Below are 15,235 nucleotides of genomic sequence, written 5' to 3'. Positions count from 1 at the left end.
GCTCAAGGCCAGGAACCATCTAATTCGACACATCCGTGTCCTCGCCACTTGCCACGAGCCATCCTCACGCGATACTCATGGTCACATGAGCGTGTCAGTAGCCCCAACATCTGAACCAATTTTGCATCCACAAAATTGTGAGCACTCCCATTATCCAAAAGCACAGTCACATCATGACCATTGATCTTTCCAAGGAATCGGAGAAGATCATGCTTATTAAACACTTGTGTACTAACTTTACAACCAGTTGCATGAACTGTGTGATAGGTGGTAAACTTCAATATTTACAAATTCAGAGTTACCCGAGATCTCTTGGAGCTGAACCAAAGGATGTTTATCTTTGCAACCCTTAGATTTCAACATTGATATATTGCATAAACATAACAACAAAAACCTTGGTAGATTAGTTAATAGGTGCTATTCTTAGGTGTTAGTGAACTATTTCTATTCATAGGTGCATGATACTTTCGGACATGGGTCGGACATTTGTGTATGTAAGCAGCCTAAATGTGTACAGTCCTCCATGTGCTAAACTCGCCATGCTACGCTAACCCTTACCTTCCATCGCAAGTCGGTTTCCATCGGTGATAATTACTGATCAGCATGAACAATCTACTGCTATTAGGGAATGTACCACCTTGGGGATTCCCACAATCTGTGTCGTTGATACGGATTGTGATCCAGATCTCACGGATATTCCAATTCCTGGTAATGATGATGCAAGATCCCCCATCCGATGGATATTAGACAAATTAACATTAGCCATTCATGAAGGTCGTTCAAACTCGAAGGTCTCGAGATTGATCGATAGTGAAACTGGTGACTATTCCAATCATTCCGAATAGGATGAAGTAAACGGGGAGTTATATAATAGGCACAAGTATGGTATAATTCCACTTCAGGAACGATTCCCGTAATATCCAATGCTTGAGATGTCTATAAATTCAATCATTTCACACAAATTATTTTCCACATAATTTTCATTTTTTTTGTTTTCTTAGTCAATTTATGAAGGGGGAGGGGTGACACGGATATAAAACAATTGCCCATTGATGGGATTGATGATCTACATCAAGTATCGAGCGTGGAGGTAGGTTAACATCTCTATTGGCAAATAGGAAATTTCCAAGTTCATGCACAAGTTCTCGTAACTTCCTGGGTAGTAATTGCCATATTGTTGGGGTTATCTGCTGTAGCTACCCGCAACTCACAAACCATCCCGACTGGCAGTCAAAACCTTATTGAGTATGTTCTTGAATCTATTAGGGATTTGACGAGAACCTAGATGGGGGAAGAGGAGTATCGTCCCCGGGTTCCATTTATTGGAACTATGTTTTCATTCATTTTCGTTTCCAATTGGTCAGGTGCTCCGTCTCCTCGGCGAATCATTCAATTACCTCACGGAGAGTTAGCTGCACCTACTGTTGCACCAGCTGTGCTTACATCAGTAGCATATTTCTATGCGGGTCTTAGTTATTCTGGTAAATACATCCAACCAACCCCGGTACTGCTCCCTATCAATATTCCAGAAGATTCTACTAAACCCCTATCACTTAGTTTTCGACCCTTTGGAAACATATTGGCTGATGAGTTGGTAGTAGCTGTTCCCGTTTCTTTGGTCCCTCCGGTTGTTCCTGTCCCTATGATGCTTCTAGGATGATTGAAGAAATATTTAAGTGGGATTCAATATATGTCAGATTTGCTTGTTCAACCTTTGCTTCTGCTCTGCAGAAGACCATCACGATTCTGCTGCTCAGCCTTCTCTCTACAGAGAAACTCAACCATAGTCCTCTCGCACAGGCAAGTCTCTCGTGCTCTACATGCTATGGTTTTGTGTTTTTCTGATGTAGGCATCGAAGGATATCCATTGTCGTTAGCCCTCATAATGTATATAAGGGTTGCGCTTGTATGTAGAACACACATAATACAATTAAGAATACACTTGAGAGAGTACAATTTAGAGATATGTTTATCTTGTATCATCTTTTGAATGTACTTTTTATTATCAAATAATACTGTCTGTAATGTTCTATGTAATGACACTTTTATATGATGAGAAGATGGAGAAGAATGTGTATGTTTTTTTTATATGATGCATATTCAAGATGCAGGTCATGTTCAATTCAAGATGTATGTTCAGTTGGCCGTTACAGTTGTCTCACGAGCCTGTGCCTAGTTAATTAAAAGTCTTGAGTGGCAGAACTGTTGCTTCATCTTATTTTCTAGTTTGATTTTTAGTTTTAAGTATCGTAAGACCAACTTTATATGAATGTGTGTGTGTGTGTGTGTCGCAATATAGATTAGAACAGCCTTAATGGTATGTGCATTACGAGAGATTCTTTGAGCTTGCTAGTCACAAGCTCCTGCGATATGCTCTCTTTCCCTGAACAACATCCATGCATAATTAGACCAGCCTTAATGGTATGTGCATGTGCGAGTGTAAGTGCAAGGTGTGTCCTGTGGAAGTATGTGTGTGGAAGTATGTGTAACTGTGTAAGTGCAAGGTATCTGAGAATTTATGCATAATATTACTTAGTTGTTTATATTCAAGTGGTCAAGAAAAGTATTACTTTATGCAAATGTGGATAGGTAAGAGTTCTTCTAGCTGCTATACATGCATATGCAATTATACATGTATATAATCATGTATTATTTTACAAGGTTGCATGTAGCGGATGAAGCACCACAAGAGAGAAAAATTTGGTTTCTCATGACTACTACCTCTTGACTTGTGGGGGAGAAAGAGTAGTGGATGAAGCATCCAAATATGCATGACTCAATATGGTTGAAAATTTATATATAATTTGAATATGTATATTTGAGTTCATGCATGTTTGGGTGTTTATATATTTGGGTATATATGCATATTTGAATGAATATATTCCTATTATTTATATATATGTATATTTGAATCAATACATATTTGAGTCATGCATATTTGGTTATCTCTATATACGTTAGTATATATGCATGTAGTTTTAGAGATAAACATTCTCTACCATAGACCATATCTTTGGGCTTCTCTGCGCTTGATCAATGGGGAAAGGCATGGAAGAGCAGACTTTATTGCTGCCTTCTTGTGGATTTCTACAAAGCCTTCAAAAGCATCCCCAAAGACAGACTCTTCCATCATGTTCATGAGCTCTAAATACCATTTGCATAGAGAATTTTTTAATATATACATACATATAAGTGAAAGTATATTTAGAGAAAGGTACATAAAGATAAAGCTATATGTATAGATAAAGATATATAAAGATAAAGATACATATAAGTGAAAGTACATATGGGTAAGTTTAGGTAATAAAGGTATATATAGGCAGAGGTACCTACAAAAATAAAAGTACATATAGTTATATTTAGGTAACAAAGGTACATATAGATAAAGCTATATATATAGATAAAGATACTTTTGCCTACATATAGATCAAAGTACTTATAAAGATAGAGTTACATATAGATAAAGATACCTATAAAGATAAAGGTATATATAGGTGCAAGTATATATAGGCAAAGGTACATATACCTCTACATATATGTACCTTTACCTATATAAGGTATATATATAGATAAAGCTGTATAGATAAAGGTATATAAAGATAAAGATACATATAAGTGAAAGTATATATAGGTATATCTAGGTAATAAAGGTATATATAGGCAAGGTACCTACAAAAATAAAAGTACATATAGGAGATAAAGCTACATATAAAGATAAAAAAACTTTTATCTACATGTATGTAAAAGTATCTATAAAGATAGAGTTACATATAGATAAAAGTAGTTATAAAGATAAAGGTATATATAGGTGCCTATACATATAGGCAAAGATACATATATCTTTACATATATGTACCTTTACCTATATAAGATACATGTATAGATAAGGTATATAAAGATATAGATACATATAAATGAAAATACATTTAGGGAAAGGTATTTATAGATAAAGCTACATGTAAAGATAGAGATATACATAAAGATAAAGATATATATAAGATAAAGATATATATAAGTGAAAGTACATATAGGTATATTTAGGTGATAAAAGTACATATAGGCAGAGATACATAAAAAAATAAAAGTGCATATAGGTATACTTAGGTATTGAAGGTACATATAGATAAAGCTACATATATAGTGAAAGATACTTTTACCTACATATAGGTAAAAGTACTTATGAAGATAAAGTTACATAAAGATAAAAGTACTTATAAAGATAAAGGTATATAAAAGTGCAAGTACATATAGTAAAAGATACATATACCTTAACATATATGTACCTTTACCTATAGAAGGTACAGATAGATATATTTAGGTATTTATAGATAGAGGTACCTAAAAGAATAAAAGTACATATAGGTATATTTAGGTAGTAAAGGTACATATAGATAAAGCTACATATATAGACAAAGGTACATAAAGATAAAGATACATATAAGTGAAAGTATGTATAGGTATATCTAGGTAATAAAGGTATATATAGGCAAAGGTACCTAAAAAATTAAAAGTACATCTAGGTAAAAGTACCTATAAAGATAGAGTTACATATAGATAAAGGTATCTATAAAGATAAAGGTACATATAGGTACAGGTACATATAGGCAAAGATACAAAGTGTCATGGTAGAACAGGATGCCATGACAAAGAGGAAGCTAGGGGGCATCTATCCATCCATCCATCTATCTATCCATTAATCCATCTATCTAACTATCCATCCATCCATTTATCTATCCATCCATCTATCTATCTTTCCACCCATCCATCTATCTATCTATCCATCCATCCATCTATCCATCTTTCCATCCATCCATCTATCCATCTATCTATCTATCTATCCATCCATCCATCTATCCATCTTTCCATCCATCCATCTATCTATCTATCTATCCACCCATCCATCTATCTATCTATCCATCCACCTATCCATCCATCCTTCTATCTATCCATCCATCCATCCATCTATCTATCCATCTATCTATCTATCTAGCCATCTATTTGTCTATCTATCTATGTATCCATCCATCCATCCAACCATCCATCCATCCATCTATCCATCCATCCATCCATCCATCCATCTATCTATCAATCGATCCATTTATCTATCTATCCATCCATCCATCTATCTATCTATCTATGTATCCATCCATCCATCCATCCATCCAACCATCCATCCATCCATCTATCTATCTATCTATGTATCCATCCATCCATCCATCCATGCAACCATCCATCCATCCATCCATCCATCCATCTATCCATCCATCCATCCATCTATCTATCTATCAATCCATCCATGTATCCATCCATCCACATCTATCTATCTATGCATCCATCTATCTATCTATCCATCTATCCATCTATCTATCCATCCATCCATCTATCCATCTATCTATCCATCCATCCATCCATCCATCCATCCATCCATCTAATTATCCATCCATCCATCCATCCATCTATCTATCTATCCATCCACCCATCTATCTATCCATCCTTCCATCCATCTATCTATCTATCCTTCCATACATACATCCATCCATCCATCCATCCATAGCTTCAAATGGATTAAGCCAGGGCTTTACAATAGCGATTGAGCTAGGGATTTAGGGATTTGAGCTAGGACTTCAGAGGAATTGAGATAGGGCTTTAGAGGAATTGAGCTAGGGCTTTAGAGTAGCGATTGAGCTAGGGCTTCACATTAGGGAGTGAGCTCAAGAGCTTAATGGTTGTGAAGTCCTAGCCATAGCTCAATTGCTGTGAAGCCCTAGTCCTAGATGTATATATGTGTTATCTATATATGTATATATGAAGATATATATACTATGTATATTGGCATACATGTATTATGTATGTGTGTATATATCTAGAAATGCATATTTGTATATGTATTATGCATATATGTATGTGCATATTTATCTATATGAAGATATATATATGAGCATATATGAAGATATGTATTATGTATATCCGGTTGAGCTAGGGCTTCAAATCAATGATTGAGCTGGGGCTTCACATCAGCGAGACGATGCGGCTGAGCTCAATAGCTCAATCGCCGCCGTGAAGCCCTAGCTCAAAGCCCTAGCTCAATCGGATATACTATGTATCTATCTTTTTATCTACCTATCTATCTACGTACCTATTTACCTATGTACCTATCTATGTATGTACCTCTACCTATCTAAGGTAGATAAATAGATAGAAAGGTAGATAGGTAGAGATAGATAGAGTCCGCGAAGAGGTGTGTACATGTAAGAATGACTTGCACTCATTTTCATAGAGAAAATTCAATTTTTCTTATTGGCTGAGGCTACTGCTATTAATTTTTTTTGACTTACATCATGTGCACATCCGGTCAATGGTCTAGATTAAGTTAGATTCCTTGAAGACACAAATGTAAGTCCTAGGTAGCCCAACTTGAGGACATATATATGTAAGTTATATATCCCTTGAAAACACTCATACAAGACACTCCTAATAGGTGAAGCCCCCCGTCGTCTACACTGATGAGCAACCGCACAAGGTTTTGCTTCCCATAGACTTTGTCTGACATAAACTATGTCTCTAAGATTATGCAAGTATGGTTTATGAAAAAAATTGGTGAGCTTTCTAGAAGTGACTTGCTGCACGTATGACTCGCTCGCTCACGGGAAAAAAAACTCTCTCTCTCTCTCTCTCTCTCTCGGGCTATGGTGGAATGCAAACCTCTCACTTCTGCGTCACTCAAGGTGTTATTCCATCTCAATCCGTGCACCAGGTAACCTGATACTCATATTGTTTACCAGGGATTGGAGTCCAATTCTGTTGTTGGAATGCACTTGTTGCCAACATGTATGTGAAACAAAATAGACTGCATGATGGACAATTTGTTTACTTGATTCAAGATCACGAGACAACATCCCTAGAGGGCAGCCCATCGAGCACCTGTTGCCCCTTTAAAAGAGCACCGCAATTAGCATACATGTCGACTAGAGCACTGCTCATCACAATTTCATTCTGTAGCAACCATTTCTTTGCAATCTCGTCATGGATTTATTCCCCTTGTTAGCTGCTCCTATCATGGCACATGCTTTCAAGATGCAAGCGTAGGTCACTTCACTGTATTTGGAAGGATGCCCTCATGCTGCATCTCTTCAAAATAGTGCAGTGCTTTCTTGGCGTGACCTTCTTGTGCATATCCTGCAATCAGTGCAATCCAAGAGAAAACATCCCGTGAAGGTAGCCCGTCCAGCACTTATCGTGCCTTTGAGACAGCACTGCACTTCGCATACTTGTCCACTAGAGCATTGCCCAGCACAATGATCTTCTGCAGCAACCCCTGCCTTGTATAGGATTTGTTTCCCCTTCAAGATGCTCGCACATGTCTAGTAGAGCACCGCCCAACACAATGTCGTCGTGCAGCAAGCCCTGCCTTGCGATCTCATCATGGATTTGTTTTCCCTTGTTAGCTACTCCGATCGTGGCACATGCTTTCAAGATGCATTCGAAGGTCACTGCACTTTGTCTAGTTGCTTTATGAGAGGAGCTTATGGTTATGCCTTGTTTGTTCCTTATGCATAAAAGCTCTTGGTTGTGAAGAGGTTAATGTGCATTTCAAGAGAGAACTAGCATTTTTTACATGGCTCTTGGAGGTAGGATGGCAGGGCAGAATAAATACTACCTTTTTTTTAATTACATTTTGAATGCAGATATTTGTGTGTACACACTAGTATGCAGAGGATATGATCAGTGCTTGCATGCATGTACGATGTAGATACTATCACAATTTCATTGAGAAGAGAGAGGAGAGAAGAGAGGTTTTTAACGTCGTAGGAAACTATCCCAAGAGACCAAATTGATCTATCCGACAAGTTTTGAACTCAAGACCTGTGATTCAAGAGGGAAATGAGATAACCAATCTACCACACTTGGGTGATAGAAAGGTTATCCCATTTTCCTCTTCTTATTCACACACACACACACACACATATTCTTTTTTATTTAATTTTTTAAAAAAAATTGGCTACCCTCTTCCTGAATCCAATTCAATTACATGCTTATTTTTGGACTGGGCTCTCTGCAACTGCGACTGTCGATGGCGGCGAATCCATATTTGGTTCTGAAGATTCGGTGCTTTCATGGTGGCTTGACCTTCCCTTGTGGTATTTAATCTATCCCTTCTGCTTACCTCTTACCTGCAAAGGTTGCCCTGCTACAACACAAATCTGGTGCTACACATGGCTCAGGTAGGTCTTCTATACCTACTGGGACTAGCTTTTTGCTACATGGATATGGTTCTTTAAGATTGGAATATGTAATGGTCTGTTTTAAACTGGCTGTGCTAAACATAAACTGAATTTTAACTCTCTCACCTCATTTTACATTCCTAATGGGCAGGCTGGTACAGTACTGAGTATATCCTACATGGAATACTTGGTTAAAATGCAGAATGCTTAATTGAAATGAATACTAACCTACTTACTTCATTTTTAAAGTCTCCAATAACTGTTTAAAACTTTTTGGTTCATTAATTAGTACAGACAGTAGTTGTTGGGATGGTGTGCAGATTGATGAACTATACTTGGTTATCTGAGTATCTAATTAAAACTACCTTGCTTAAACACAAACTAATAAAACTTTGTCCCTTATTGATTATTTTTCCTCTCTGGAATTAATTCATGGCCATTCTCATTATGGGTAATGAGTTGACATGCTTGGTCTAATTTTCAAACTGGTTCAACATGATTCCCTGTTTGTGTGACAGGATTAGTAGCTGGCTTATCTTCTCCAGTGCAGGGTTATATTCTGGGGAATGTATTTGCTCTACATTAAAAATTACCTTTTATTTTATAGGATGGTCTATTATATTCCCCTGGTGGTTCAGGTGGTTCTTAGACACAGTTATTGGGATTGTTAGTGGTAGTAATCTCAATCAACTTAGTGGGTACTTTGCCTTATCTCTGTCCTTTTGCCTTGATAATGGGCAGGGTAGTTGATTTGTCTGTATGATGTAATATAGGATGTAGGATTCTATTCTACATACATCACTGCTTTTCTATGATAATTCACACTTATTTGATCGTACAGGGTATGATTTACTGCCTAGACTCTAGTCTTGTTTGGTGTCTTCCATTACTACTGAGATGATTAATCATGGAATGCTTTCCCATCTCTCTTACTATACCTGTTGCTCATTGAACAATACTACTGGTTAGGTTTAAACCTTAGTGGACACTATGAGTTATCTTTTTCCTTTTGCATTATTTAGGAGCAGGTTAGGTTAGTGGACTGTATTCTGTAATGAAGGATAGATGATTGAACTCTACTTTTATCCCGGGATCTCTGAGAAAAATTCATAGTATTCTTAAGTTGATCCTAGAGGGCATGACCTACTATACAGATACTATTCCTGCTTGGGGTTTTCTATTACTAAGTTGAATAAACGCTTATTCTTCTCTCTTACTACTTGTGCTCCTCATTGGACAATATTACTGGTGGGTATATAATGTTAATTGTTTTATGGTGGTTGTTTGATAAGCTACAAAAGTTTTCTCACTTGGCCATTCTATATGGCTTTTTATAAGGATATGGTTCCTTTGGTTACCTTCATCTACTGCAAGGCTGCATGGCTGAATCCCTTTTGTAATCATTTGAAATGATTAAAGGGCTAAACCAATGTTTGGCCATTATACTAGCCTGAATAGTCTCATGTAATTTTTTGAGATTACTTGATCTGTACTAATTGAGTCTCCTCTGCTGCATATCTGGATTAATCTTCTGTACAAGACTATGACTCTATAATACCTTGGTATGTAATACTCTGGCCTGGATTATTCTACAAGTAATTTTGTGAAAATGTATTGAAATTAGTAATGGAAACTAACCTACAGGACAAAATACATACATTGGGCAGCTTGAACAATATACATAATCTGTGAAAGGATTTGCTATTGCAAAAGGAATGGTTAACTCAATGATGCTGTCCCTATATGTCAGATGGGACACTGGCAAGGACATAAAAAACTTTTAATGAAGCATTGTTCCATGCTCTTGCCCTTGTTGGTCTATACTTGTGTGGTTTATATTACACAATCTCACCTTTGACTGTGACTTGATATTGTATGGTATAGATATACTTTAACAGGCTATTAGGGTTGCTGAGTATCTACCTTACTTGGTTTCTATTAACTTCTGTTGGCAGGCACAGAAGTAGCTTGAATATTTGACTGCACAATTAAACTCTTGCTTTTTAAATGATACCTTTAATTTTTTTACAAAGAATATTACTCACACCTACCAGGATAAAAATAAAGCTCTATCATTCTGAGCTTGATAACACACCAGATTGATCTGAGTTTACATTAATCTTAATGAACCTTACCAGTAGGATGATTGGAATAAATTATCGGGTTCAACCCTTCCCCCAAACTAAGATGAAGTGGGAAGTTCCATATGAAGAAAGTTAGTCCATAGAGTATATTTGAAAGGCCAGGTGAGGTAGCTAGAGTGCCCAACAATAGGAAAGTATCCTAGGATAATTGGGAGGTCCCAACAATTGAGCAGAACAAACAAAATGGGAGGTCCCAAATGTACAAGATGAGAGATCTTATCAATTTCAAAAAATGGGTGGTCCCATTTATAATAAAAAAATGTAATTGTAAACAAAAATGTGTGTGTGTGTGTGTGTGTGTGTGTGTGAATAAGAAGAGGAAAATGGGATAACCTTTCTATCACCCAAGTGTGGTAGATTGGTTATCTCATTTTCCTCTTGAATCAAAGGTCTTGAGTTCAAAACTAAAGCATTTCAGATGCTCAGACTGCAGGGTATGCAACATAGATGATTACCAACTCCAAAAGAGCTACCAGAAACTTTACCTTGCAACAGTACAATATTAGATTGAAGTGAACTTCTTCTTGGCCTTAATTAGGTTTATTCACTTCTAAAAATGCATACTGGTAGTTGCACCCTCTCACGCTTTTTACTGTTCACCGCCTGATGTGTCACGGCGATTTGCTTAATCTGCTCAACTCGGAGTCTCTTGCTGATTTCAAGGGGTGCCCTCCTTGTTCTTAAATACTGGTGCTTTCCTCAATCAATTGTGCAAGGCGTTTTTTGGAGGTCGCAAACCTCTGTGCTCGACTTCTCTCCTTTGTGCTTCGTCGGCACTCAGGCATTTTGTGTGGAGGTTGCAAACCTCTGTGCTTGACTTGTCTCCTTCGTGCTTCTTCGGCCCTCTGGGTGGTTCTCCCATACTCAGGTAGGCCCACTGGCCTACTAGAACATGTTTTCACATTATTGGTAGACATGCTTTTGTGCCTTATTGTGATGTTGTTTTTGGATATTGCTCTATAAACCTACTAGAAGCTTATCTTACATAAAGTTCTTTTGGATGTTTTTGTTGTTATCTGTGCTTAGTCTCATGTTTTTCGTTTAGACCACTCATGCTCATTTGTTGTTGGCGCTGTTGTGCGTGCACGAGTTCCATACCATGGTCAAAGCATGAATCATGTCACACACACACATTCCGTTTCCCGGTTTGGTCGGAACACAAGCTGTAAGAGTTCGTGAAGGGAAGGGAAGGTGAGTTGGAAAATATGCATTTGACCTCGCCTTAGGAGCCCGTTCACTCTGTTGAGGCGTGTCCGTTGCTGGCGATGTTCTTCGCGGGCGAGGCGTGTCTTCTACCCACTTTTGCTCTCGGCTTAGTCGGAATGCAAGCCGCAAAGGTCCGCGAAGAGGAGGTGCAAGGAATTGGGAAATGTATTTGACCTTGCTTTCGACGCCTCATTCGGACTGCCTAGGCACGTCTATTTGCTGGCATCATGCATTTGACCCCGCTTTCGAAGCCCGGTTCGGATCGTCCAGGTACGTCTGTTGCTCGCGTGGTTGTGCGCACGCGAGTTTCATACGATGTTCAAACCATGCGTCATGTCATCTACCCAATCCACCTCTCGGTTTGACAACATTGCAAGCCGCAAGAGTCCGCGAAGAGAAGGCGCGAGGAGTTGGAAAATCCATTTGACCTCCCTTTCGACCCATGTTGCACAAAGAGTGTGAGAGTACAGTCAAATAACTGCACAAAGAATGGCCATCAGTGCTGCTCAAAGATTTGAGAGTATTGAAAATGGAGAGGTTGAGACTCCACACACGTAAATGATTCACATAATCATTGGGTTTAGTCCCTCTCGTGTAGTGTCCCTTGTCGTAAGGGTGTCGTTGGCCCACGCCCCCTGGTACTACTCCCTACCTTGCTCGGTGATATGGCTCATAGTCCCCTTCGTGTCCCCCATGGTAACTTTTCTTTATGTAAGTTTATTCAAGATGTGCGATAGTCATTTTAGTACTAGGGTAATATAAACTTAAGTTAAATGTATTGGGTGCTAATACCAAATTTTTCAAGTTTGCAGATGGATCCCCGTTACGAATACCACAAGAAAGGGAAAATTGAATGCACCCATTGCAATAAATCATTTTCCTCATTCACAAACTTAAATCTACATATCAAGCAAGAGGGCCTTGGGGACCCTGTAGAGAAGAATCGGGGCAAACAACAGGTATACTTTACAGAATCGGCAAAAAAGAGGGCAAACAAAAATGCCTCGAAGAAGTCTCGTCTTCTTGTGAAGGCGAGACTCGGTGACGAGAGGGCAATGCAAGAGCTAGTAATCTCTCTTTCTCTCTCTCTCTCTCTCATTGCATTGTATTCTATTTTTTTGCATGAATTTTCTTTCCCATCCCATTTTTCATTTTGATTTTATTTTGTTTTGTACCTAATCATATATTTTATTAATTTTTCTAGCGTGATCGGTTCGACGTTGTGGACCTCGGGGGTGCAGCGGCCGCTAGTAGTGGTGAATCTTTGGCTTATTATTTTCATCATACTAAGATATTCTTTTAATAATGAAGGATTTTTAAAATGACTTCTTTATGTAATTTTATAGATGAGGAGGAAGGGCAAGGCGAGGGAGCTGAGCTAGGTGAGAAAAATCTTGCTAGTTATTTGTCATTGTTGAATTTAAAAATAGAGCCAAAGAAATGATGCATATTTCATATTATGAAAGAATTTTTATATAATTTTTATGCACTGTATAATCTCCTAAAAAAAAGTGTGATAAAGCAATAATAATAACTCCAATAAAGGTGTCCTCAAGGAGAGAGGCAAGTGTAAGCTGATATCTGTGGGGTAGGACGTTATCAGTGGGATCTAATACACTCTGGCGATTGGCCCGAAACCCTCTCTAAAGAGAGAGTAATATAGTCCTCCTCGTAGTAGACCGGACATCTACATATGTAGTGTTCCTCCGTCTTAGGCTCTAATCTGCATAGCTGAGAGAGAGAGAGAGAGAGAGAGGCTCTAATCTTGTATTTGAGGGGGAGCCATCTGATCCGGTATTTTTGCTTTCTGGAGCGACTAATCATATGGACACTCTTGACATGCTTCCAGCTTCCATTCACCAGGGTGAGCCACTACAGGTTTTCAAATCATGTATTAAGTTGTACTTGATCCTCGCTACCCGAAAACACCGAAATTGCCGAAAACAGGTCTCTAAAACAGGTTTTTTCAGCAAATTTCAGATTTACGCAGGTTTTTGCAAGTGTGCGCTTGATGTATTTACATCGGGGAAAATGCAAATTGCTGTAATTTATGCACATTGAGCGAGTTTTGCCTATGTATGACCATTTGTGGCTCAATTCTCTGCAAATTTGATGCTACAAATTGGGGCTTTTGCTCCTACATGCATCTAAAGGCTGTGTATTAGCCTTATGTATGTCTTTTGAGGGTAATAACAACTAAAATTGTTGTTTTTGGGCACAAATTAGCTCGCTGAAATTTTCTGCGCAGAAAATTCAGAACTTAACTTTTGTGCCTAAACTGACCCATTTTCCCTCAAATTGCTCCTTTGACCATTTGGAGCTGTAGTGCACACTTCTGTGAGGCTATACTCCGTTTTTGGTGCATTTTGCCCAAAATTTCAGCGTGTTGTATTCTACTTGTGGTACATAGTTGCAGTTAGTCATCATGGCCGCTACTTCCTCTGCATCTGACGCCAAAAGTTTGATGGAAATCAAGCGATTCGATGGCACAGGTTTTGATTTATGGCAGGATAGAATGCAAGGCATACTGTTCCTCAAAGATTGCGATGATGCTCTTTTGGAAACAAAGCCTGGTGACATGCCAGATGAGGATTGGGCCAGGCTCAATAAGAGGGCCAAGGCCTACATAAAGATGGCAGTGGAATGATGACATCCTTGTTGATATCAAGGGTTTAGGGTTTTAAGTTCATTCAAGGAAAAGTAAACTTTAAAACAATGAGGTCTTTTCTTTGACTTCTTTGTCGATTTTGTAAAGTCTAATAATGTTGCGTGGAGGATTATAATTACACTTTGCAAAGTCTTCAAAGAAGTCTTTGATTAAGGCATATCTCGTCATTGAACAAGAAAATTAAAATAAGCTAATTAGTATTGAAACAAGCTGATTAACCTCTTCGTCGCTTGTTCCCTCCACCTTTCCTTAATCTCCGTGTATAGCTAGGGTTTTTCCCTCAGCTTTGTACTTCATGGTTACCTTGAGGGGTTTTTTCACCTTGGTTGTATCTTGTTATCAGCTACTGATGTAATTTGGCCTTGAGGTGTTTTGCCTCGAGGTGACTTTTTAATAGAAGATATTTTTTCCCAAAAAAAAGAAAGAAAGAAAGAGAGAGAGAGAGAGAGAGAGAGAGAGAGAGAGAGAGAGAGAGAGTATAAGTGAACCAAGGTAATAACACTCATTCCAGGGGGGGAGGAGCACCACCACGAGGAGGCAGCGGAGGAGGAGTACCACGACCAGGAGGAGGAGGGCCACCACGAGGGTAAGTTTCTATGGAACAAAAGATCTATGGGACCAAAGTAGTGTTACAATCTAATTAAGTGTGTGTGAGAGAGAAAGAAATAAAGAAGAATGACAAAAATTCACAAACTGCAAGATCATTGGCCTCTCTCGAAGCTTATCCTTCTTGTACTCCTCCTTGCTTATACTTGGTGTTGCTTCTTGAGCCCCTTCTTGTGTAGGTTTCTTCCCTACTTTCCAAGCCGCCACATATGATGTAGAATCCAAGCCCATGAGCTTACATAGTGCCTTTGCATGCTCCTCGGGCTTGCATTCTCCTTCAAGCCGGTCACGCAAACATAGAAGGCCCTAGTCCTTTGTTCCTCTTCCAAGGTTCCATTGATGAGCACGGGGGAAGGCTTGTTTTGGGTAAGCTCTCGTTGGACGACCTC

At 38.5% G+C, this 15,235-nt stretch overlaps 1 protein-coding gene across 1 annotated transcript; it reads left to right on the top strand.

Moving 5' to 3' along the window:
* Positions 1-8,138: 8,138 nt before the first annotated feature.
* LOC147899754 (uncharacterized) lies at positions 8,139-14,867 on the top strand. The gene is made up of 5 exons (XM_087377793.1): positions 8,139-8,222; positions 12,385-12,639; positions 12,777-12,828; positions 12,919-12,954; positions 14,752-14,867. The coding sequence occupies exons 1-5, from the start codon at positions 8,214-8,216 to the stop codon at positions 14,865-14,867; spliced, it is 468 nt and encodes a 155-aa protein (XP_087233919.1). The 5' UTR covers positions 8,139-8,213.
* Positions 14,868-15,235: the final 368 nt, after the last annotated feature.

The sequence above is a fragment of the Dipteris shenzhenensis genome, chromosome 8 (genome assembly GCF_047967505.1).
Source record: "Dipteris shenzhenensis isolate YYH24624 ecotype China chromosome 8, Dip_SZ_1.0, whole genome shotgun sequence".
NCBI lineage: Eukaryota > Viridiplantae > Streptophyta > Polypodiopsida > Gleicheniales > Dipteridaceae > Dipteris > Dipteris shenzhenensis.
This window is presented reverse-complemented; position numbering and strand designations above follow the sequence as displayed.

Excerpts from the sequence above, each read along its gene's own strand:
- LOC147899754 (XM_087377793.1), top strand. Across the intron at positions 12,640-12,776 it reads AGAGGGCAATGCAAGAGCTA|CGTGATCGGTTCGACGTTGT; the intron begins GTAATCTCTCTT and ends TAATTTTTCTAG. Across the intron at positions 12,955-14,751 it reads AGGCGAGGGAGCTGAGCTAG|GGGGGGAGGAGCACCACCAC; the intron begins GTGAGAAAAATC and ends CACTCATTCCAG.